Genomic DNA, 23,887 nt, shown 5'->3' on the forward strand with positions numbered 1-23,887 from the left:
CTCCTCTCCTCTCCTCTCCTCTCTTTCCCCCCTCCTCCCCCTCTCCCTCCCCTTTCCCTTCCCTTTCCCTTCCCCTTCCTTCCCTTTTCTGAGACAGGGTTTTACTGTGTAGCTCTCTCTATCTTGGAACTCTCACTATAAACCAGGCTTGCATCTGCCTGCCGGGTGATGGATAAAATATGTACCACTGTGCCTGGCTGACTCAGATCCTTACAACAAGCACTTTGCCCACCGAGGCCTCCTCCCACCCTCAGAGTTCATTACTTAGTCCTCACTGGTCTTTCTTGTGTTGTTGTTGGGGCTGACATAGTATAAGGTTGGACAACAGAGACCCGTGCCCAGGGAAACCCACACTGCTCCGGCACACATTTGCTGTGTGGTCTTGGGTGACTTAGTTTACGTCCCCTGGGCCTTAGTTTCTTTTGTGTACGATAGATTAGTAACAATGTTAAATTACCACATATATAGTACATAACACTATCTGCCATTTAATTAGAACTCTTTAGAAGAGTAACCTTATTTTTACAAAGTGTTCTCAAATGTGGTAGAACACATAAATGAACACATTTTTTTTTTTCTCAATTTTATATCTGGTGAATTCTGACCATATATCAGATGCTTTGGTGGGATCTATGGTAGTTGTGCACAACAGGTAACACTTACTGGATATACTTCCATTCCTTGTCTCTGTGCAGAACTTTTTCTTTTCAGACAGGGTCTCTGTCCCCTGGCTGGCCTGGAACTTGTTATGTAAAGTGGGCTGGCCTCAAACTCACAGCAATCTTCTTGCCTTTGCTTTGTGAATGCCTGGATTACAGCATGCACCATTTTGCCCAACCATAAAAACTTAACACATCAAACTTTCTGTGCAGCCCACTTTGCCTGGCTAAGTTCCATTTAGATGTGTATGTGTGTGTGCGTGTATGCCTATACACATGCACTTTCGTTTAAGAATGCATATTACATTCCTTGTTTTCAGGTGAAATCACGTAATTTGTACAAGTTCACACAGCGAGTAAGGGCTGGGGGTGAGGTTTGAACGTAGCTTTTAAAATTCCCAGGTCCCGTTTTCTGCTGGCCGCACTACCCAGCGCTAACACAGGGAGATATTCCTAAGGGGACTGCTGAGTCGTATCCTCTCATATATGCCCAGATGGAGAACCATTTTAAAATGTATTTACCTCCGATTGGTCCTCCTCACATCAAGAGAATCTCATTTTGAAAGTGAATTGCCAACAGTTTTTCTCAACACCATTCCATGTTTTGCCTAAAGATAGATATACATAGGCAAGTGTTCCTAGGGGGATTGTCTTAGGGCTAGCCTGGGACCTGGGATGGAAACGCAGAAGGAGCGTGGTAGGATGGAAATGAGAGCTCGTTCTCTCTGTGTGTCTGTCTGTCTCTCTATCTCTGTCTTTCTCTGTATGTCTCTCTCTCCGTATGTCTCTCATCTCTCTCTGTCTCTGTCTTTGTCTCTTTCTCTGTAGTTAATCAAGTCCTCCATCACAGTGCTTGCTCCCTGTTGGGTTAGGGACGCTCTGTGGCAGACAAGCTGACACTCCATTACTGTGACCCTCGGCTCTCACCAGCAGCTTTATAGCCATCGTTCCTGATTTTAAATGTCCCCGACTCTGCACTTCGCAACATGTTGCTTGTTGATAGGCATCTATAAGTACTGTTGATCTGAAGCAGACGTCATTGATCAGAAACCACCTTGTCAAGGGCCAAGGGATTCGTTTTGGTTAGAAAATCTTGAGTTTCAGAAAACAAGGGCACGCTCCTTTACCAGCTCCCGTTCCGACTCAGATCCCATTCTTCTCATATCGGAATAGCCTAGGACTGTAGTTATTTATTGTCTGTCTGCCTGTAAGATTACGCAGGTTGCGTTTCTATGTCTCTTGACTCCTTTCAATGCTTTATTATTTTCTGTTATTAAAGTATAGGGAGCAAAATTAGATACAAGACTCGGTATCATTCAGTAACTCTTTTGTCCACTCAGGGAGAAAAGGTAAGATTTCTATTTAGAATGACTGGGAAGTACTGTGAGGTTGTCTTCAAAACCAGAGGTGACACCCTGATGTGAGGAGGGCCACTGAGCCCTCAGTACCTCTTGAGAGTGTTTCTCCTTACGGCTTGCCTGGTGCAGAGGTCTGAGACCTTGCTTTGGCCATGACTGACTGCAGAAAGAGTAATGTCAGGAGACATGGAGTAGATGCAGCGGCTAGAGGGTTTGCTTCCAGGAAGAACAGACCATGGGGGTCTACAGTGCAAAGAGCCAGATGTGTAATGTGCTATAGCGCCGGTAGAGGAGACGCATCAGAAACCCCCAGTTATCTAAGCGTCTGCTAAAACATTTGCCAGCAAAAATGCTCTAGCTGGGACCTGATTAACATCCGGTCCTGGTATTGCTTAAGCAGCGGCTGAGAAAAGTTATCAAGAAGAACGCCAAGTTAAACTCAGGCTTGCAGGTTCTTAATGCTGCACTAAGGCTTCTCAGTTGTATGTTGGAATAGACATGGGCTTTGTTAGTATGACCTGGGTAGGCAGGAAGGGATTCTGTNTTTATCCAGCTTTCTCCTCTGGTGGCAGTGCTTGCTCAAGGATTAGTAGCTGTAAGTGACATGGCTCTGAACACTGCACAAAAACAGCTGTTTCTGGTCTCTCTCTCTCTCTCTCTCTCTCTCTCTCTCTCTCTCTCTCTCTCTCTCTCTCTCGTGTGTGTGTATGTATGCGTGTGTGTGTGTGTGTGCGTGTGTGTGTGTGTGTGTGTGTGTGTGTGTGTGTATAAAAGGCAGGAATCCTCAGGGCATGGCTTGGAGGAGTCAGAGGTTCTCACATGGGCCCTAAGTGTGGGTCTTCCAGCTTATTCCAGACATGGGAAGAAGCTGGCCAGCACTTGGGCAAGTTCAGGGTTTGGGGACATCAGAATTTCACTGGAATTGAAATAACACTTGAGTTTGTGTTTCCCATGGGTACTTATTTTTACTGTACAGGGGCTGAGCCCCGGGAGACCCCTCGGGAGGGGACTGCTGATTTGTGTGGATGTTTGCAGGCACATGGTGGTGGTGAGGGCAACCTGGGGAAGCTCTTGATTGCTGCGAGTTTCACTCTTCTGGTTCTGTATTGGGGTGAGGTGTAAAGCCAACGTCATATCTAGGTCTTCATTTAATAAACCAGTTCTTGGCTTTTTCAGAAGCTGAAGGCACTGCAGTCCTACAGCATGACAGAGTCCCACCTTGGGTCTCTGCGGGATGAAGAGTCAGAAGAGAGACTCAAGCATGCCCAGGAGCTCCAGGCCCTTCGAGAAAAGATGGAAGTCCAGGTGAGCTGATGGTGGCTCCATGCCCTTCTGTCCAGAGCAAGCTAAGAATCTAGCTGCCCCCACCGAGGCTTCTGTTTTGCCTTTGTGGATTTGGCGAAGTTGAGAGACATCAGAGCTCTGTATTTTCAGGTCTTACTCAGAAAGAAAGCAGAGAATGAGGTTCTCAGGCAAGGCTGGTGATGGCTATATTCCTAATATTTACCTGATGTGTACAAATATAGGTAAACATAGGTGGGTTTTTTTTGTTTGTTTGTTTGTTTTTGACATTTTTGTCTCCAACTTTCATTCTAACACAGTTGAAAAAGTATTCTGAAAGAGAGACAGTCCTGAGATATTTACGACAGATCTGTGGTGTGGTAGTAAATGCTTAGTTGTCAGCTCAGAGCTACGAGTTTCTGGGGTGTGCAGGCTCCTTTCGGGCCATCACTGTGAAGTCACTGAACAGAGCTGGGGAGATTTGTACCCTGTCTACCCTGGCCACCACTGGGAGAAACTTACTTAAGTCCAGGCAGAGGAGGTAGATGTCACGTATGGGACAGACAGCAGCTGCAGCCCAAGGGTGCACCCGCATCCGTGGCTGCTCTTCAAGGGTGAATGAGAGAGAGCTGGAAGCCTGTCTGCAGAAAGGTGCCGCGGCTGGCTTCATGGTGTCCCACTGTCATTTTATTGCCGTGTTAAAACACCAAGACCAAGTGCATCTTGGGGAGGAAAGGGGTTAGTTGGCTTGAACTTCCATGTTACAGTGCATCATCAGCAGAAGCAAAGGCAGGAACCTAGAGCCAGGAACCTGGAGGCAGGAACCACAGCAGAGCCAGTGGAGGGAAACTGCTTACCAGCTTATTTACTTCAAGGCTTGCTCTAGGGCCACTGCCCACAGTGGGTTGGGTCCTTCCACATCAATCATCAAGTAAGAAAACACCCGCAGGCTTGCCTACAGGCCAGTCTCATGGGGGTATCCTCTTCTTGAGGCTCCCTCTTCTCAGGTGACTCTAGTTTGTGTTAAGTATACAACCAATCAACCAACCAACCCGCACAACTAATCCATAGAGCTGGTTCATGGATTTTACATCATAAAAAAGTCCTGGGGAGAGGGCTTGGTCAGTAAAGTGCTTGCAATACAAGCGTGAGGGCTTTAGTTTAGATCCGCAATTCCCACATAAAAACCAGGAATGACTAAGTTTAGAACCTTAGAGCTGGCCTGGGGGTGGGGCGGCAGAGACAGGTTCCCAGACTCATGGCTCACAGCTCAGTCAGCCTAGCTAATTGATTTAGCGAGAGACCTCCTCTCAAAAATAAGATGGAGAGTGACACCTGGCTTCCACACACATGCAAGCATGTACAAATGCACATATACACATATGTGTCCATATGTGTGCGCACACAGACAGCACCTTTCTTTTCCTGTAATCTTTTCCTTTCTCTTTATTTATTTTTTTGCCCCTCCTTTCTCTCTCTCTCTCTTTTTTTTCTTTTAACTTTTTGAGCCTGTTCTCATGTAGCCTATAGGCTGGCTTCTCCTTACTGTATATCTGAGAAGGACCCTAACCTTGAACTCCCGACCTTCCTCCCTGCTTCCGGCTTTTAAATGCTCCAGTTACAGCCATGAGCCACTGCACTGGACTTTTCTACTTCTGTGTCATTATTGCTCCTTTCCTTACCCAGTTTTGTGTTTGCATAACATGTGGAACTTTTTTTCTTTAAAGATTTTATTTACTTATTTTATGTATATGAGTACACTGTAGGTGTCTTCAGACACACTAGAAGAGGGCATGGGATCCCATTACAGATGGTTGTGAGCCACCAGGTGGTTGCTGAGAATTAAACTCATGACCTCTGGAAGAGCAGGCAGTGCTCTCAACCTCTGAGCCATCTCTCCAGCCCAACATGTGGAAATTAAGACTTTTGTTATTATAGTTGTTTGTGGCTGATTTTTCTCCACTCGTCTATTGGCCTTTCAGCTTTCAGTTTCTATGGTAAAAGTTATTAAGCAGTCAGCCTTTTAAAAAGAGTCATTGTCATTTTTATTTCTGTGTTTGTACGTGTCTCTGTGTATATGCGTGCATGTGTGAGGATGTCTGCAGAAGCTAGAAGAGGGTGTTGGATCTTCTTCTGCAGCTGGAGTTACAGGCAAGTTGCAGGCCACCTGATGGAGGTGCTAGGAACTGAACTCAGGTTCTCTGCGTTGGCAGCAGTGCTCCTAACTGCAAGGTGTCTCTCTGCCTCTTCTTGTTTGTTGTACCTACTCTGAGACTTAAAAGGAAAATATTCCTGTGCTTTCTTTGAGTAATTCTGTCACCTTAATTATTACTATTTTTACTGTCTTGACTTTTATGCGCAATTATCTGACCTGTCTATAGTTGGTTTTGATTTTAAGCAGACATTCCTTTTTTTTTTTCTTTCTGGTCAGTCACTTGTTCAAACACCAGTAGTCAATGATCTATGCCCCCATTCTCTCTCATTTCCCCCCCACATGCTTCAGGTCCTCTGTTCTGTTAGTCTTCCTGTCTGACGAGGAGCCAGTACTTTTTTACTCATCATCGTTTTATAGTTTATGTTTATTACTGCCTAGAGGGCTCCATTTGACAAGCTTCTGTTCTTTTTCAGAAAACAGAGTGGAAGAGGAAAATGAAGGCCCTGCATGAAGAGCGGGCAGCTGAGAGGAGACAGGTAGCTCTTGTTTGGCAGCAAGAATTTGGCTTCCCATGACATTTTCCTATTTAGCATCACGCCCCACCCCCGCCCCCACCCCACCCCCATCCCATTCTCTACCTAGAATTGGCTATCAGGTGTTACTGTTCATGGCTGCAAGTCCCCTTTAATATATAAATAGGGTCAGCTGCCTATCCCACATATGCGTTAGCCTGCTGCAGGGGACCCTGGCCATGTCCTGACTCACATGCATCCTGCACTAAGTAGGTACTTGTATGCCGTCAGCCTCAGATGAGTTATCAGTCACATGGACCCATGGGACACTTTGCTCCCATTGCATCGTAGGACTGCCCAGTCCCATGTGGTGGTTTATTTCATTTATATTCTCTGGAGTATCTTTATACAAGTATTATTAAAAGGCCACATTTTACCTCTGCTCTTACATCAGAGGTGACAACACATTTTCTTCACTTGTTTTTATCTGAAGATGAATTTGATGATTTTTTGAGTGGACATTTTTACCTGAATGCCTTCAGTGGGAGACTACACCTGACAGAACCTTTGTCCACGGTCCTGGGAGCCTTCATTCCATTTTCTCTTCCCATTTCTTCTTCAGCACAGCTCAAAAAATGTACCCAAACTAGAAGACAGCAAGAATTGTTAGAAAGTCACCTTTCTAGAATTGTTAGAAAGAAATTGTTAGAAAGTCACTTTTCTCCAGTGGGGCTGGGGAGATGGCTCAGAGGTTAAGAGCGCTGGCTGTTCCTCTAGAGGTCCTGAGTTCAATTCCTAGCAACCACATGGTGGCTCACAACCATCTGTACTGGAATCTGATGCCCTCTTCTGGCATACAGGCAGAATACTATATACATAATAAATACATTTAAAAAATAAAAAAGCCACCTGCAGAGTTTAAAGATCCAGTCTTGCCTCAGGAGAGGTCCACCAGGAGCATTTGGCTGTCGGGACCGCCCTTCTCCCTTGGTCCCTTGGGGCCCTTGGATCCCTAGCAGACATCTCACTGACCGCCTTCCTCGTGCCCACCAGCTGCAGGAAGAGAATGAGAGGCTCCACGTCTCCCTGTCTCAGGACCAGAAGAAAGCAGCTGCCCAGTCTCAGCGCCATATCAATGCCCTCCGCGCTCAGCTTCAAGAACAAGCCAGGCTTATCGAGTCCCAGGAGGAGACGGTAGGTCCTTCCTTTCCCTAGTTGGGGCTCGCAACTGCCAGGCCTCTTCTCTGTGAGGATGGCTTATAGTTCCTTGGCTCATGCAGTTGATGCCATTAGGCTTCTGAAGGGGAGTGAAGAGAAGTTAGAGGCTGTAGCCACCTCCCTCCAGGCTGGAGTAGCATGCTCTCCAGGTGGCAAGCAGCTCATTCTAGCACCAGAGACCACACAAGACGCCTGGCCCCAGGCTGGCACTTTGCATGTTACCTCATTTAAACCTCAAACTGCCCTTCAAGATAGGTACTGCTTTCTCTTGCCCTTTGTTTAGTGCAGTGGTTACCGACCTTCCTCATGCTGCGGCCCTTTAAATACACTTCCTCATGTTGTGGTGACTCTCCCAAGCATAACATTTACCTTGTTGCTGTTTCATAACTGTCACTTTGCTATTATTATGAATTGTAATGCAAATATCTGATATGCAGGATATGGAATCTGTGACCCTCCCCCTGGGGAATCATGACCCGAGGGTTTGAGAACCGTGGATTTAATGGTGGAGGAAACAGGCTTGTTTAGGTCTGCACAGTGGTGACGTTGGACTCTTGCGAGGCTGGTGGGACACAGAGCCGTGCTCCTTATCTGTGCATTCACAGATGTAACTTATTCACCAGCCCCCTCTCCATAAAGGAATGGCTTCTGAGGAGATTTTCTAAAAAGCCAGTAAGAAAGAAGTTGCTGGCTGGCCGAGCATCTCCTAAAGTTGGGTGCTGTGGTTCTTTACCTGTTCTTGGTGATTTTCCCAACCAGCCTGTACTCAGCTCCCCTTTGGAAGGCCAGGGCTGTGGGAAAGCTGTCCCTATGCCCTCTGAAGCCCACCTGCGGCCTCAGGTTCCTGTTCTCCACATAACCCTGGAGTTACTGTCCCTGTCTCGCTCCTTCCTCCTGTCCTCATGCCTCTGGTTAGTTACAATCTTCTGCTCCCTAGCCACATTCTGTCAGTCACCATACCTACCCGTCACCTGACAGAACTTTTCCTGGAAGACACAACATGCAGATCTACTCACCCCAGATAGGGAACCATGACAGACCAAAGTATAGATACCACCAAAGTCCAACTTGGTGAACCAGTGAGTTTTACTGGGGTTACTTACAGGAGTATGGCTGAGGGGTTACTTATGAGAGTATAAATGTGATATCACCAAAGCCTGCCCCAGCATGGGTGACAGCTCACAAAAGCTGGGAACCTGGAACACACTGCAATGCCTGCAGGCTGGGGAGTGTCCTCTCCAAGAGACTCCATTGGTCTAGGCTTCTTCCAGGCAGCTCACTAGGATTCTACTTCTTGTAGGCAGCTCAGTTGGTCTCAGAGCCTTCTTTAAGTATAGCTTGTCAGTGTTCTTTGTAGCTGAGCTTCCTGAGAGTGGTACTCTCAGCTTTTATTTCTTATTCTGGCAGGGAGGGGCCTAGTGAATCTGGTCGGTTTCAGGGACTTCCTGAAGCTCTTTTGAGTTCGTTACCTTCCTGCTTAAAGATGGAATGTTTTAGTCTGGGAGGAAACTGCTATACAACACTACCCTTGTCCCCTGGTCCCTGTAAACACTGGCCTCTTTGCTGCTATAAGTCACCTCTAGTTCACCCTGGAACTAGATCCTTCAGATCTACTGCTCGGAAGTGGAAGTTGCTGGCTCATGATAACAGAATAAAGAAGTAGTAGCAGTTTGTGTTGATCATAGCCCCAAAGAGGCAACACTTGCTGGCTGTGGTTAGTACCAAATTGATTCCACTGAGAACCCAGACTCTGATTCCACCTTTACATTCAGCTGTTGTAGTTACAAGAAAGCATTGCAGCCCCAAATGTTATAACATATTTGATGGAAGAAGTTGATGAAAAGGCCTCTTCTCCAAACATCTCAAAAATAATTATTTATTTCAGCTGTGTGTGAGCATGTGCACACCACGGTACTCATAGAGAGCCCATAGGGCTGTGGAGTTCAGCTTTCCTTCTGCTTTTAGGTAGATTCAGAAATCTAAAGCAGGTCACTGGGCTTGGGCAGCAAGGGCCTCTGTCTACTGAGCTCTCTGCATCAGCTCAAGACTTTGGAGATACATGATTGGTCAAAGCTGTGTTGGTGAGCAAATACAATTTTAAAGAAGCTGGGTATACTGGCTGGTTTTGTGTGTCAACTTGACACAAGCTAGAGTCATCAGAGACGAGGGAGCCTTAGTTGAGGAAATGTCTCCAGGAGAGCCAGCTGTAAGGCCTTTTCTCAGTAAGTGATCAATGGGGAAGGGCCCGGCTCATTGTGGGTGGTGCCACCCCCGGGCTGGTGGTCCTGGGTTCTGTAAGAAAGCAGGCTGAGCAAGCTACGGGGAGCAAGTCAGTAAGCAGCCCCTCTCCACGGCCTCTGCATCAGCTCCTGCCTCCAGGTTCCAGCTCTGCTTGACCTCCTGTTCTGACTTCCTCTAACGATGGACTATGATCTGGAAGTATAAGACACATGAACTCTTTCCTCCTCACCTTGCTTTTTGGCTATGGTGTTTTATCACAGCCCTAGAAAACCCTAGCTAAGATATGGGGAAAGAGCATAATTTTTTAAAAAGGGTTCTTCATTAAAAAAATAAAATAAAAGATTTAATTCTATGTGAATGGGTATTCTCCCTGCATACAAGTATTGTGCCGTGTGTGCGCTTGGTGCCCTTGGAGGTTGGAAGAGGCTGTGGGGTTCCCCTGGAACTGGGATTACAGAAGGCTGTGAGTAGAGGCTGCTGGGGACTGAGTCTGGGTCCTCTGTAAGAACAGCGAGTGCTCTTAGCGGCTGCTTCCTCTCTCCAGCCCCTCATAGGTGGTTTTGTTGTCTCTGCAGTAGAGACAGGTGAGGAGAAACAGTTGGGGATTGATATTAGATGAGAACTTCAACACCAGTACCTGGTCATAGAAACCCAAGCCAACGCAGAAGAGAGGACACACTGTAGAGCTGAATGGTGCTTCATAGCCCAAGGCTGGGGAGCAGCAGAGTTTGGGAGTAAAAGGAACCAGGACTTGAAGATGGACAGAGTTCTCCTGTTTTGCATCTCTCTTCTGAAAGCGTTTCTTTTATTCAGAAGCCAGCTTATTTCTTATTGGTTCCACATGGCAAAACAAACAGACAAACCAAGAAAACCAAAACCAGTTGGCTGCTAACAACATTTGACCCTTTGCTAGTTCAGAGCACTCCATCCAAACATGGACGGACAGCTATGAACTGTGGTCTGAGGTCAGGGTGCACATTTGACTGCCCAGTCTACAGCCTGTGAAAGAGGAAAGAGAAGGCCCTTGTTGGGAAAGGTGTGCTGAGCAGATTAGGGAGTGCCTGGCTCAGGCCTCCAGGCAGGGATGCTGTGTGGCCTCTGTGCTCCCAGGAGCCCTCAGCTCAGGTGTCTGCATCCCTGGTTAGAATTTCTACCTTTTCCTGTTCCACTCTGCTTCCCTGCCCTGAAGACAGTCCTTGTGGTCTCTCATTTCTGAGAGAGCTGAGCAGACTGGGAGATGACATGAGCATGGGGCTGGGTAGTGAGCCCTTAGTGGGTGGCATGACAACCATGGCTGCCCTCTCTTCCCTAGTCTGGGCAGATCTATTGCTCAGAGCAGAGCAGAGTCCCTCCAGTGTCCTCTGCTGGCTCTAACCTGCTCTATCCTGCCCTTTGCAGATCCAGACTTTGTCCCTCAGGAAGGTGGAGGGTAAGTCTGCCGTGGGAGCTTAGTATGAGTCTTTGGGGGTGTCCTGGGCTCTTTCTCTTCCACTGCCCAGGTGACTTATGGTAGAGGAGTGGTGTTAGCCGTCCATGGGACATGAGGTGTGGTGACAGGCTCTTGAACTGGGCAAGGGGCAGGTCTTATGGGAAAGAGGGTATTTTTGCTGAAGGCCTCCCATCAGCTCCCAGAGATTCATGCCTGGTTTGATTTGGTCCAGTGGGACGGAGGGGGTGAGGGTCTTGGGCGTGGTGTTGGTGAAGCTGGTCCCTTAAGTAGCCTTTTTGATTCACCATGTCTGTAGCATGCCATTAATGACAACAGTGCCGGGCCAAGTTCTTCAGGCCCATCTTCATATTATTCTGTTTAACATGGGATGGTTATTATTCCTCTATTTTCCACATAAAAAAAAAAACCCAGACACTGAGTGAGGTTCAGGGACTTGTCAGCTCCTGCACAGCTACTGGGGGATGTGTGTGGCAGAGCTGAGGTGTGAACTGGATCTTTCTGCCTCCAATGTCTGTGTTTGTGATCTTTCCCCATTCTGCCCCTCTGGTAAAGATGAATCTGTGGAGGGCAGGTCCTTACAGGCCAGCACTCACCCTGGGGTACTTACTAAACCTTTCTTTGTGTCGGGGGTGGACTGCAGGGTTCTGGTGCCACTAATTGCTCCTGTCTTCTCAGAAGTCCAAGAGATGCCAAAGGCTGTGGCCACAGAGGAGGACTCTTCTGAAGAAGGTGGGTCTCTCTTTTATTTAATGTATTAATGTATGTGAGTGCTCTATCTGCATGTACACCTGCATGCCAGAAGAGGGTATCAGATCACACTATAGATACTTGTGAGCCACCATGTGGTGGCTGGGGATTGAACTCTGGAAGAGCAGCCTGTTAAGCCGTCTCTCCAGCCCCTTTCGTTTCTCTTTAACTGTAATTTGGACACGTGAAACTGGTGGAAGGATCTAAGGACACAAGGTAAATATTTCTTCTGCACCTTGTGTGCACCAGGTGTCTTGCTTAAAGGTACTAATGTTCGGTCTGCAGGGTCACTGAGCCACAGGCTACAGGAGGCGGAGCCAGTGCCTACAGGGCTTCTGACTCTTGCCTGCCCCTTGTACCTGCCAACCTAGTGCTGTTCAGAGCAGCTGAGGAGAACTCATCTTTCAAGTGCTCTCTGCTGTTCTACTCTCCTTGTGAAAGGGCTGTAGGTAGATCATGGGGAACCTAAAGTCACAAGCCTGTCGTGTGGCCTGAAGGAAATCCTCCAAGTTCTAGTCAGAAAGACATGGAGATGAGTGGGTGAGTCCCCATGGCTTTGGTAGACCTGTCATCTGCCTGGCACACTGTGCTGTGTCCCTTTAGGTCCCAGGACAGCAGGTAGCAAGCATGGTGTTAGAAATGTAAATTGGCAATTTCTCCCAACCACATCACAGACAGATGGAAGTAGAATTTTGGAGGACAGGACCCAGCAGTATGTTCTTCCCATGTAGTCTCCCGAACATTCTGATTCCTGCCTCAAATGACTGAAACTTTCTGTGTTATCCATGCAGGGAGCTTGCAGCTAACTGGGTGGAGGATTGTGCTACCCAGACCCCCTGCAGAGCTTGTGCAGATAGGCTCTGGACCTTGGTGGCCTTTAAAGCTTTTCAGGCAGTTCCAGTGTATAGCCTGGGTTGAGGTGTGCATCTCCTTGTATACTTGCTGAGAGTCACCTGAGGAGTAAGCTTGGTCAGCTTTTGTCCAACCACAGATTTCAGGGCCTTGCCTGCAGAATTGCTGACATATAGTAGGTTTGGAGTGAAAACTCAAGAGAATTTTCATACCTTACAAATTACTGGGTGATGATGTTTGGAAACAAAGCCAGGGAGTTTTGAAATAAAAATGAAGGTTTCTAACTCATTATCACTAATTTGGGTATAATTAGCCTGGGTGGCTTGAAAGTGTCGCCAGCTTGAGAGTCACCATGTCTGCCCATAAGCTGCCTTGGAGAAGCCAGGATGGGTTTCTCCAGGGCCCGAGCACTCAGCAGTGTTCTGCCCACACTTATGGATTGCTGTCTTCTTGTCTTAGGGTTTTACTGCTGTAAGCAGAGACCGTGACCAAGGCAAGTCTTATAAAGGACAACATTTAATTGGGACTGGCTTACAGGTTAAGAGGTTCAGTCCATTATCATCAAGGTGGGAGCCTGGCAGCATCCAGGCAGGCATGATGCAGGAGGAGCTGAGAGTTCTGCATCTTCATCTGAAGGCTGTTAGTGGAAGATAGACTTCCAGGCAGCTAGGATGAGGGTCTTAAAAGCCCACGCCCACAGTGACACAGCTACTCCAACAGGTTCACACCTCCAAATAGTGCCCCTCTCTGGGCCAAGCATATTCAAACCATGACAGCATAACAGGGCCCTTGCTGTCTTGAACACTCAGTGGCTGGGATTATCCACAGGAGACCTGATCAGCTAGAGCCGGTTAACTTTCAGAGACCCTGCCCCTCCTTGATGAGTTCTAAGTGCTTAGCAGGAGCTGTGAGGAGGGAGCCCCTTCTTGGGTGGTGTAGCTCTCTGTTGGTTACCCGTCCTCCTCTATGTTACCCTGATTAAAAACTATTGGCTCACCAAGCCAGGCTGGGGTGAGATTGTGTCTTTGGTTTGTCATCTCTGCTCTTTCTGAGGTGACAGACATTTGTCCAGCCTTGGTTGAGGTGGTTGGTTGAGGCGATTTTCCTGGGAAAACCAATAATTTGTGGTAAGCGAATCAAAGCGCTCAGGGCACTGGCGCCCCTACAGCAGCGGTTCTCAACCTATGGGTTGTGACCTGACCTCCCGGGTGGCATATCAGATACCCTGCATGACAGATATTCAAATTATAATCTACAACAGTAGCAAAATTACGGTTTTAAATTAGCAAGAAAATAATTTTATGGTTGGGGGATCATCACAACATGAGGAACTGTATCGAAGGATCTTAGCACTAGGAAGGAATGAGAACCAGTATCCTACAGGCCCCGAAGAACAACTCCTGGGACCCCACCCCCACCCCATCGCCACATCCTCTTCCTCTGTAGCAGTTAGCACGTTTTATTATAACTACTCGTTTTCCTACCCACGGATCAGTATTTCTTGAAGTATGGTATATGACGCATCTCCATCAGAATCATATGTGCACAGGAATATATAGATTCCAGGACTTCCTATGTATATATGTGTGTGTGTGTGTGTGTGTGTGTATGTGTGTGTGTGTGTGTGTGTGTATGTGTGTGTGTGTTGTGGTCCAGGAATTGCCTCACAAACCACTCAAACACCAGTCTCAATCAGACAGGGATAGTTTATTGAGTATACACCCTAGGACTGGTGGACCAGGGCGATGGTCCAGATTTGGGAACTGAACCATGACATTGAGTTAAGCATTCTACAGGGTTTTTAAGCCCCAAATCCACAAGCCTCTGTGCCAAGTTATTTCACCACCAGGGTTTAGGGACAGGGGATTCCCTCAGGAACATGTCTCTGTTTTACACTCACTCTGTTTCTGTTGGTCAGGGTATTCAACTGTGGCAGGGGACCTGCCTCGTCTAATATTCAGGTCTTAACTTGTCTACAAAGATGGGACTTGTCTAACATCCATATCTTAACTTGACAACCAGAATGTCAGTGACCTATGTGCATGTCTCTTTCTGCCAAGTAGGATGTCAGTTCCCAGGGAAGTCCTGGGAACTTAAACTTTATTTGACCACTACTGAAAATGGAAGTCTTATTCCAAATAGTGTTTTACATTAGTGCAGGTCCTTGTCCTAGTTGGGGTCCATTTCAGGGTCAGCTTATAAAGTCAAACACCATAAAAACTTCTACATAGGTACAGGAATCACTGCTGTGGTTGGTTCGGGTCCAAGCTTATTGTGGGCAACTATACAAAACAGTCCTGACTTCTATCATGGTTGGTTCCCAAGAGCACAGAGCATAACAGAACATCCAATCACTCTTGGCATTGGAAAGTCTCCAGATAACCATTACCTAGGCCTTAACATTTTATCTAGTCCTTGATATTTTACGGAGGTCCCAGAAGTACGGCTGGGGGTGACTTGGAGGGGCCAGGTATGCGCGTTTTTAGGTTAAGTAATCCCAATACATACTACATTGTAGGAGGAAAGACTGTGACCTAGAGAGGGAGCTTGAGGGGAAGATTCTGTCTGGGGTTTAATCGGGTTCAGAACAGGACCAGATGCAGTGGTAGCAGAGAGTTCAGTGGTAGGGGATGGTATCAGGTGGAGGCTGAGCTGAGTCTGGAGCTGGTCTGGCCTCTGAGACCAGAGTGGAGCCCAGGGAAGAGGTTGTTCTCAAGGCTCAATTCCAAACCAAAGCTATGGGTTGACCTGTCTCAAGACTGACTGAGCCCAGACCTTCGAGGTCCAGAATGGCAGGAGATGGGAAGATAGGTGGGTGGCGAGTCTGAGCGAGGGATACCCAGACCTGACCTCTGGTATCTCATCCTCTGAGCCTTGGGTAGGTATGTGGGAGTGATCTGCTCTCGACTCACTCCGGAGACTGGAGTCACCGGGCAGGTACAGCAGGGCTCTGGGGACAGTGGTCTCAGGAGGGAGCTCTGACCTTGCTTACTGTTTCCTCCTGCAGAGCTGGAGGCCTCCCTTGAGGAGCAGCAGGAGCAACGGAAGGTGTTAGAAGCTCTCAGGAAAAACCCTACTTGGCTGAAGCAGTTCCGGCCCATCCTGGAGGACACCCTGGAAGAGAAGCTGGAAGGCCTGGGCATAAAGAGGGTCAGTTCCCGGGCCACTGTCGAGTTAGTCATTTGATTATGTGCTTAAAGACAGGTCCTGCTGTGCAGCCCAGGCTGGCCTTGAACTCACCCCAACCTCCAAAGCTGGAATTAACGCAGTCCGCTACACCACGGACTGTTTTAACGTCTGAGACTTAACAGCGAAGACCAAAAGTGTCACCTAGAGAGGGGATTTACTGTTCTTTCCGTCGTAGGGTCAATTGCTTCTTCCTGTGCTCATTGCTGTCTGGGCAGCGTCTGTCAGCTCTCAGCAGCCGAGAGGTCTTTGCTCTTTTCTCCTCTAAGTCTGTGTCCCTCTCGGTGTTCTCCGCTGCTCATTGGCTGCTTTTGCCCTTGCATCTCTGACAGATGACAGGGCAGTCAACTGGTTGAGTCTGGTCTATGGACCAGTCCCATTTGCACAGATATGAGTCTACTGTCTATGTGTGGACCGTGTGGCTGCTCCTGGCTGTGTGTGGGTATGGGCAGCAGGGACATCTGTGAGTAAGTAAAGGTACATTATGTTATCCGAGTAGCCGAGCATCATAGCATTGAACTTACCATTTGCCTTTCAATGAGTAAGATTAGAAACACAAGGAAAACCAACGCCGACGGTGGTGAGGCTTAGCTTTGCGATCATGCTCACTGAGATTGCTCTGGCCTTACCTGCTGCTTAATCCAGGCCCGGTCGTACTTAAGAAACTGTCTGATTCTGATAAATCTTCACCCAGGATTCGGATGCCTCCCAGACCATCTCCTGGGTTCTGGGTGGGTAGCCGAAGCCCAGGAAACTTCTAGAAGCCCACACTGCTGTTTGTAGTCCAGTTTTTCCAAACACTGTTAAGCAGGAAGAACACAGGAGTGCCAGGAGAGGTATGAAATGAAGCAGGCCATGCTCCCCCACCAGGTTCAGCTGTGTGCTGGGGAAGCCCAATCCAGGTCCCTTACTGTGTGAGCCGTGATGCAGCCTGCCACGGACCACCCCGGTTGGGTATGGGGGTCCCTGGAATGAGGGTCCTTGAAGCTAGATGGGTAAGGATTCAGTGGTGACAAACAGAAACAAACACAGAGGCAGTTTGAATCTGAGTGGATTTTGCAGCTCTCAAGCAGGGGATTTTATACATTAAAAAACCAAACATTGCATCTCTTAGAAACTATATCCAGTGAAACAATCACAGATACCAACAAAAATCATTTGGCATAGTAAAGCACAAAAAAATCATCCAAACATTACAACTCTGAAACTATGTGTTCAGTGAATCACAAACAGAACAGGTAACATCATTATAAATCATCAAAATATAACANTTCTAAAAGGATGTATTCAGTGGGGGCTGNCGTCCAAGGCTAGTGGCATATTTCCAGGAGCAGGTTAGTAAATCTTTAATGGTCAGTGCTCTTAACCACTGAACTAAATTTCCAGCCCTATGGTTAATTATTATTTAACATCTAGTGCCTGACTTTTTATAAATCTTGAATATATAAATTTAAACTATTTTAATTCTTTCTAATTAAGGCTTTCTTTACCGTATACCAAAATCCACCTCAATGACACACATGTAACCATATGAAATTTTACTGTTGGGAACATTTTTATCCATCATAATAGTTTTGTAAATGATTTAGTTTTGTAAATGATTTAGAAAGTAAAGCGTTGGTTTCCCTGGGGATAAGGTCATGTTAGTGGCCCCATCTCTAGGAATGGTTTCTTACCATTCTCGTTTAAGAGCTTGGCCTAGGCTACTAGGAACATGTAAATAAGAAAAGGAATAAGAGAAAACAAAACAGATAGATTGCCATGAGAACTACGGCTCAATATTTTTTTCTCCAGCGAAGAGTTCCACAACCGGTTCCAGGAGGCCTCCCCCTTTTGAGGTCGATCGCCTCAGTCTGTGGAACTTGTCACACAGATCCTACTGGAGGTGGTGTGGCAGCAGCCCTTTGCTGAAGCCCGTGTAGTGTGCGTGGTAATAGAGCTCCCGAACCCAAATCCTCAGGATTTCTGCTATGTGTGGTCACCCTCTCTGTTCTCACATCACCTCCTCCGACGTAAACACGCCAGACACCAGTCACGGTAGCTCTGTGTCAGCCGCTATAGGCAGAGGAGGAGGGAGCCTGTGTATGCCAAGGTGAACTCTTGTCTCCTCTAGGACACAAAGGGAATTTCTGCTCAGACTGTCCGCCGCCTGGAGCCCCTGCTGAGAACCCAAAGGGAGCAGATAGCCCGAAGCTTCCGAGAATTCCCGAGTCTGAGGGAAAAGCTCCACAAGGAAGTGAGCTGCAGGGTGAAGAAGAGATGGGAGAGTACGGCTGTGGTGTCCCAGCCAGATGGCCAGCCTCCAGGTAAGCCGAGGGCAGGCCGGGCTTTGAGACCACGACCCTCACGAGGGGAGGATTCAGCTCTGCCTGAGGTGGAGGGCGCAGCTCCTCCTTCCGTCGGGATGCTTCTCTGATGAACTGAGCTTGTGGGATCCTCAAGGATGGGGTTGGGTTGAGACCCTTGTGCTGTGGGTGGAGGATTAATGAATGCCCAGGTTCCATCATGACATTTCCTCTGTTGTGGGCGTGGCCAGAAGGATGCCAATCCTGCGTCGTGTCCAGCAGTTCAGAGCTGAGCTCTTTGTGCATATCTCTGGGGGACATTAGAGATGATTTTAGTTGGTACATGGACCAGTTGTTTTATAACTTACTCTTTTTTGATACATGAATTGGGGGAAAAATATTCCTGGCATAGCAGTCACATTAGGTAATAGAATTATTTCTTATATACATATAAAGCCAGTATTACTTAATGCAACATGTTAAAGAGATAACAGACAGGTAGTATAAAATAGGGTAAAAATGATGTGATTATCTGAGAAACTCCATCCCAAGTCAGCTTCACCTTAACGTTTCTAAAGGGAGGACAGTTCCAGGCCTTGCAGACATCTCTGGCCGACAGGCGGCTCTCCCGCTAGGATCTTGTATTCCTTCGCCCTTCGGCCTAAACGTCTCTACACTTAGCACAGAATATGCTTTGCCTCACTTCATGCCAGGACCTGCCCTGTCACATGAGAAAACAACAGGGACCGATGGGAGTCAGATAGACACAGGAGTGCTGGACACTCAGGACAGGAAGCACGGCAGTGTCCTCGGAGTCCTGGCTCTCAGGGGTCACCACACATGAGGAACTGTATGAAGGGGTCCTCGGCATTAGGGAGGTTGAGAGCCACTGGCTTAGATCGCGTGCCTCGCTTGGGAGCTTGCTGTGGGGCACAGCGGCAGTTGGGTTTGCACCTGCCCCTTTGTTCCTTCCTAGCTCAGCGTCCCTGTAAAGCGGGGGAAATCTGTGCGGAGAGCTCCGGTTCGTGACTGGAAGCTGTTCCTTCCTCTCCGCAGGCTGGTTTGCCTCTCACCTTTCTTCAGCTTGCCCCTTCCCACTTAGGAATAAACAGATTCTCTGAGAGCAGTGTATCGCAGACATTTTTTGACCTTGAGCTACAGCAAGCAGTAAGAAACACTTCTCGATGAATTCAGTGCATACATGTTAAGTTTCACGGAAAGCACTTTAGCTCCTTGGGAGGCACTTCCGCTCCAGTTTGCTTTCCAAGAATAAACGTCTCTGGGCACCCTGTCTCCCAAGGGGGTCCCAGTGTAATGTGGAAAACAGAGGGGTGGTGTCTAACTGCCTGTCTTGGGCACAGCAACCTTGGCTATGAATTAAAAGATCCTGGTAGCTCTTGGTAGTCATGTAGTCCTGCAGCGACCTCTGGTGGCCGCAGGGGCTTCCTGCAGGGCCTCTCACATTTAAGGTTGTGAGTAGTCAAGGTTGTGAGAAAGTCGGCCTGGGTCCTCAGATTGGCTGGCTTCTCTGGTCTTCTGTAATGATGGCGTGACCCTAAGATACCGAATACTCTCCCAGCCTCTGATGAAACTGGATCTTTGCCCTAGCAGAGGGACTCATGACGTAGGGCAGCAGTCAGTGTATTATGGCTTAATCATCTCTGGTGTTATATCTTCTTCTACATTATTTCGGGACTGTTGGCACCTTCTGTGTCTTTTCTGTATTTCTAGTCAAAAGCCAGCGGATCACACTGGCCACAAGGGAGGTCCGGCCAAAGACCAAGACCTTGACTGTGGCCCTGCCATCCAAACCAGCAGAGCCTTCAACGCCAACTCTTCAGGGCCACAGCAGCCACGGCCCCCGCCTCACCCAGGTGTCCACCCCCATTCCACGCCCCAGAGTGCATGGACCCTCCAGTACCCCTGTTTCCCCTGGGCCCGGGCTGAGGTGAGCTCTAGACTTTGGCCTCTTGTAGGGTCGGAGGTGGTGGTGCGTGGCCTCAGGAAGCCTCTCTTCACAGAGCTCTGCATTACAGGGGAGGGAAGGGGACAGACATAGAGGAAGTACCTCAGGTAGTATTCCTCAGGAGATTCTGAGAGACTGGGAACCCTTTACTCCCAGTCCAGACAGGCCTCCCTCCCCTCCCGTCTCTTCCCCCAAACCAGGCTGAAGTGGGAGGGTAGGGCCTCAGGCACTGTGAGCTCTGTGCTTTGCCTGAGAGAGGAGCGGGGCCGGGTGTGGGCAAACCAGAGAGGCAAAGTCTGGCTTTTGAGTATTTTCTTTCTGACCCCCGCTCCCTTCATTTGGTCTCTCAGCAGCACCCCACCTTTTAGTTCTGAAGAAGAGCCAGAGGGAGACGTCGTGCAGCGCGTGTCCCTTCAGCCTCCTAAGGCTCTCTCTAGGTCGGCAGCCCAGCCTGAGGACAACTGGGGCTGGTCTGATGCCGAGACCTCAGAGGAGAGTGCCCAGCCTCCCGGGAAGGGCTCAGGCGGGCTGGCTTCCTCAGGTGGGTCCTTCTCCAGCTCCGGTTTTTCCGTGCCCTGGAATGGCACTTCTTCTTTGTCTCAGACATGCCAGGAGACTTGGGTGGGGCTTCTATTACCCTATGTTTGTGTCACTGGGTGTCTGAAGGTTGGAGGTTTGGGGAGCCCCCTCCCTTCTTTGTGTTTCATGGTCTTACTAGCAGAGCAGGCTATCTAAGGCCTAGCTCCCTTTTGGGGCCGTATGGGAGAAACGGCTAGCAGAAGGCAGTCAGAAGCCTCCAGTGAGTCTCCACCAACAGCCTTTGGGTCGCAGCGCCGTTTTATCTGTGTAGGAAGGAAAATGTTGTTTGACATTTGCTTCGGAGACCAACAGGATGCCGGTTGTTGATGAAAAGGGCTTTATAGAGACTGAAGCTGAGCTTTCTGGTAGTTGGAGTGAATTGTTCTCTAAACGTACCATGCTCTATCTCGTAGGGGCGTTACGTTGAGGGGTTGAACATTTCTCAGAGTAATGGCATCTGCCCGCAGCCTTTCAAGGTTCCCTTATAAAACCCACTGAAGGAAGCGGTGCCCCTGCTTCAGGCCGTGTTTCTCAGCCAGGTGGAAAATGGGGAGCTTACAATTTTGACTTTGCAAAGGAGAAGCGAGGGGAGCCCCGGGGTTTGCAGTCTGGAAGTGCTTGCTTATCTTAATAGATGCTTCTCTATGCCTGCCGCATAGTCCAAGCCTGTCAGCCTGTGAGATGCCACCAGGGTTGGTTTTCTGGATGGAGCCTTGCTCCCTTAGCGGGTGAGCTGATAGACTGGCAAGATGATGGAGCTGGGAGGTCATGTGCCTACTGGGAGCTGGGAGGTCACGTGCCTACTGATACAGTTTGACTGTGTTACTCTCTGCTTGTCCTTGTGCGAGGATTCTGGTTTCTTTGCCGTAAGAAATGACGTATTTTAACGAGACAACGAATAAGGGGGTCAGAGAGTAGGAATTTGGTAAACATTTCTGTCTTTTAAAGACTCATTTTTAACTATGTGCAAGTCTGTGTGTGGGCACGTGTAAGGGGTACAGATGCCCGTGGTGGCCAAAGGAGGGCACTGGGATCCTGGAAGCTGGAGTTGTGGATGGTTGTGAGCTGACCAATGATGGAAGTAACCAAGCTCAGGTTACATGAGGTAGACACTCTTAACCGCCGAGCCATTCAGCCCCGGGAACCACAATGATCAATCATCCAAGGGCCATTACAGCTTCAAAAGTCTGCAGAGATTCTTAGCATTTGAATCCAGGGATCTGGGTGAAGTTTAGGCTATGCTTCTTGGTCATCTTGGTTTACTATGAATCGGGGGTGGGGATGTGGGGGGAAGCTATGGATAATCTGAGTTACTGGTTAAGACCTGCTTCCTGTATGGCATTCACAGGAAGTGTATCTAATCCACTGATCAGATCAGAGCCCTCACGACCTAACTGCCTTTGATGATGTCTCACAGGCAGGCCCCCGAGGTGTGCTCTACTATTCCCTAGGCCATTTCTAATCCAGTCAACTTGACAAGGTTAACCGTCGCACATTGCCTGACATGCCAATCTTTGTAGTTCATGAATTACAGAATTACATGAATTAAACGGAAGGCTGTCTCTGCCTTGGATTCATTAGAGGGTCGATCTTTCTAAACCTCCACTAGCAGCCACGTCATAACTCAGCACAGTTATATGATGAAGGCATTCTTTTTGTCTGTTTGTCTTGTTCTATCGTCCGTCTGTCTGTCTGTCTGTCTGTCTGTCTATTGATCTATCTAAACCTCTTGAAACCAGGCTAGTATTAGCCTGGACCTTCTCTATCTTTTTTTTCTCTCTGTGGGGGAGGGGAGGTGCTAGTCTTGTCTTTTTCCTCTTGACTCACTCTCTCTGTCCATCTGTTTGCGCTGGAGCCTAGGTGTGGCCCAAAGGGACTAAGTGTTCACTCTCCGGGTTTGTTCCACCGATGTGGTTCCTTGTCCCCTTTCCAGGAACACTGGTGCAGTCCATTGTCAAAAACCTCGAGAAGCAGCTTGAGACTCCAGCCAAGAAGCCTTCGGGAGGGGTCAGTATGTTCTTAAGGCCCAACACTGCCCTTCAGAGGACTTCCACACCAGCAAGAAAGTCTCAGGTACGACGCCTGATGGTAATTCTACGCCCCATGGAGAGCCAGCTCCAAATCTAAGGTCTCTGGAGTGGAGGACCGGGGAGAGACAGAGCAAGTATCAGCCCAACGTATCCTGAGAAGGCCACTACACGTGACGTTGTCTCCTTTGTCGCTGTATACATAGAAAGATGACCACTTTGGATTTTTTTTCTGTGGCCATGTTTAAAATGCCCTTTGGTTCATTATGTAAGTACTTTCTGAGGCGGTTCAGTTCCTAGTCTCCTACCCCTGGGACCTTCCTGCCGTGGTTGCTATCTTCCTGTGCTATTTCTTCCATAGACCCAATCTCCCCAGCTCTCACTTGACAGAGGCCCTAACACAGGGCTACGTGTAAAACACTGTCCACCAAGGGCAGGCATCGGAGTGGTGCCACACGGCACGTCAGGCGGAGAAGTGTACACCTTTGTCCCAAGTATTCAAGGGGCTGGGAGCCTTATCACTATACCTCCTGAGGGCCCGGCCTTTCTCAGGCTGTAGCTGCCATGGGATTTGCAGACTTAGCACTCATGTGAGTACCAGATTCACCACCCTTTCCCTCCCAGGGAACAGCTGCCATTTTCTGTTATTTTCTAGGGTAGAAAAACAGAATTCTTTTTACTTCACTTCTTTCAACCAAAAAGGTTGTTTTTGTTGTTGTTGTTGTTGTTGTTTGTTTTGGTTTTGGTTTTTTTTGAGATGATTATGATGCTGCCCCAAACAGCAGCAGCAGCAACAGCAGCAGCAGCAACAACAACAGTAGTAGTAGTAGTGAGCAGTTGTTGTTTTAGTGTTATTGATGGCACTATCACCTGCTAGGCAGGCTGTCACCGAGCAAGTCCGAGTCCCCTACACTTTGTTTTATTTTTTTTATTTTTTTTATTTTTATTTTTTTAAGATTTATTTATTTAAGTAATTATGTAAGTACACTGTAGCTGTCTTCAGACACTCCAGAAGAGGGAGTCAGATCTTGTTACAGATGGTTATGAGCCACCATGTGGTTGTTGGGATTTGAACTCCGGACCTTCGGAAGAGCAGTCAGGTGCTCTTACCCACTGAGCCATCTCACCAGCCCCACTTTGTTTTATAATAGCACTGTCTATCTCCTTTTCTTTTTATGACACAATCTTGGAGTTTATGTAAAGTTCTCCTGTTCTCCATTCAGAAAGAGCAGCGATAGGAAAAACAAATGGAGGTGCGGTCTAAGCCCTGGATGCTGTCTTCTTACGTGCCAGGATGAAATCCATGGAATGTCCTATGTCCAAACCCAGACAGCCAGCAGGGATACAGGGACCATGGACTGGAGCTCCTGG

At 48.1% G+C, this 23,887-nt stretch overlaps 1 protein-coding gene across 4 annotated transcripts in view; it reads left to right on the forward strand.

Moving 5' to 3' along the window:
- Window positions 1–23,887, forward strand: part of Dzip1l (DAZ interacting zinc finger protein 1 like) — a 40,245-nt gene that overhangs the window by 14,076 nt on the left and 2,282 nt on the right. For 3 of the 4 annotated variants that reach the window (XM_021207176.2, XM_029543696.1, XM_029543697.1), the window contains exons 7-16: window positions 3,194–3,322; window positions 5,927–5,989; window positions 7,019–7,159; window positions 10,823–10,853; window positions 11,550–11,603; window positions 15,481–15,623; window positions 17,773–17,965; window positions 19,676–19,892; window positions 20,261–20,451; window positions 22,423–22,562. In XM_021207176.2, coding sequence (XP_021062835.1) covers window positions 3,194–3,322; window positions 5,927–5,989; window positions 7,019–7,159; window positions 10,823–10,853; window positions 11,550–11,603; window positions 15,481–15,623; window positions 17,773–17,965; window positions 19,676–19,892; window positions 20,261–20,451; window positions 22,423–22,562 — 1,302 coding nt within the window. The remainder of the gene's footprint in view (window positions 1–3,193; window positions 3,323–5,926; window positions 5,990–7,018; window positions 7,160–10,822; window positions 10,854–11,549; window positions 11,604–15,480; window positions 15,624–17,772; window positions 17,966–19,675; window positions 19,893–20,260; window positions 20,452–22,422; window positions 22,563–23,887) is intronic. The other variant, XM_029543698.1, reaches the window with a different exon arrangement.

This window comes from Mus pahari, chromosome 10 (genome assembly GCF_900095145.1).
Source record: "Mus pahari chromosome 10, PAHARI_EIJ_v1.1, whole genome shotgun sequence".
Lineage (NCBI taxonomy): Eukaryota > Metazoa > Chordata > Mammalia > Rodentia > Muridae > Mus > Mus pahari.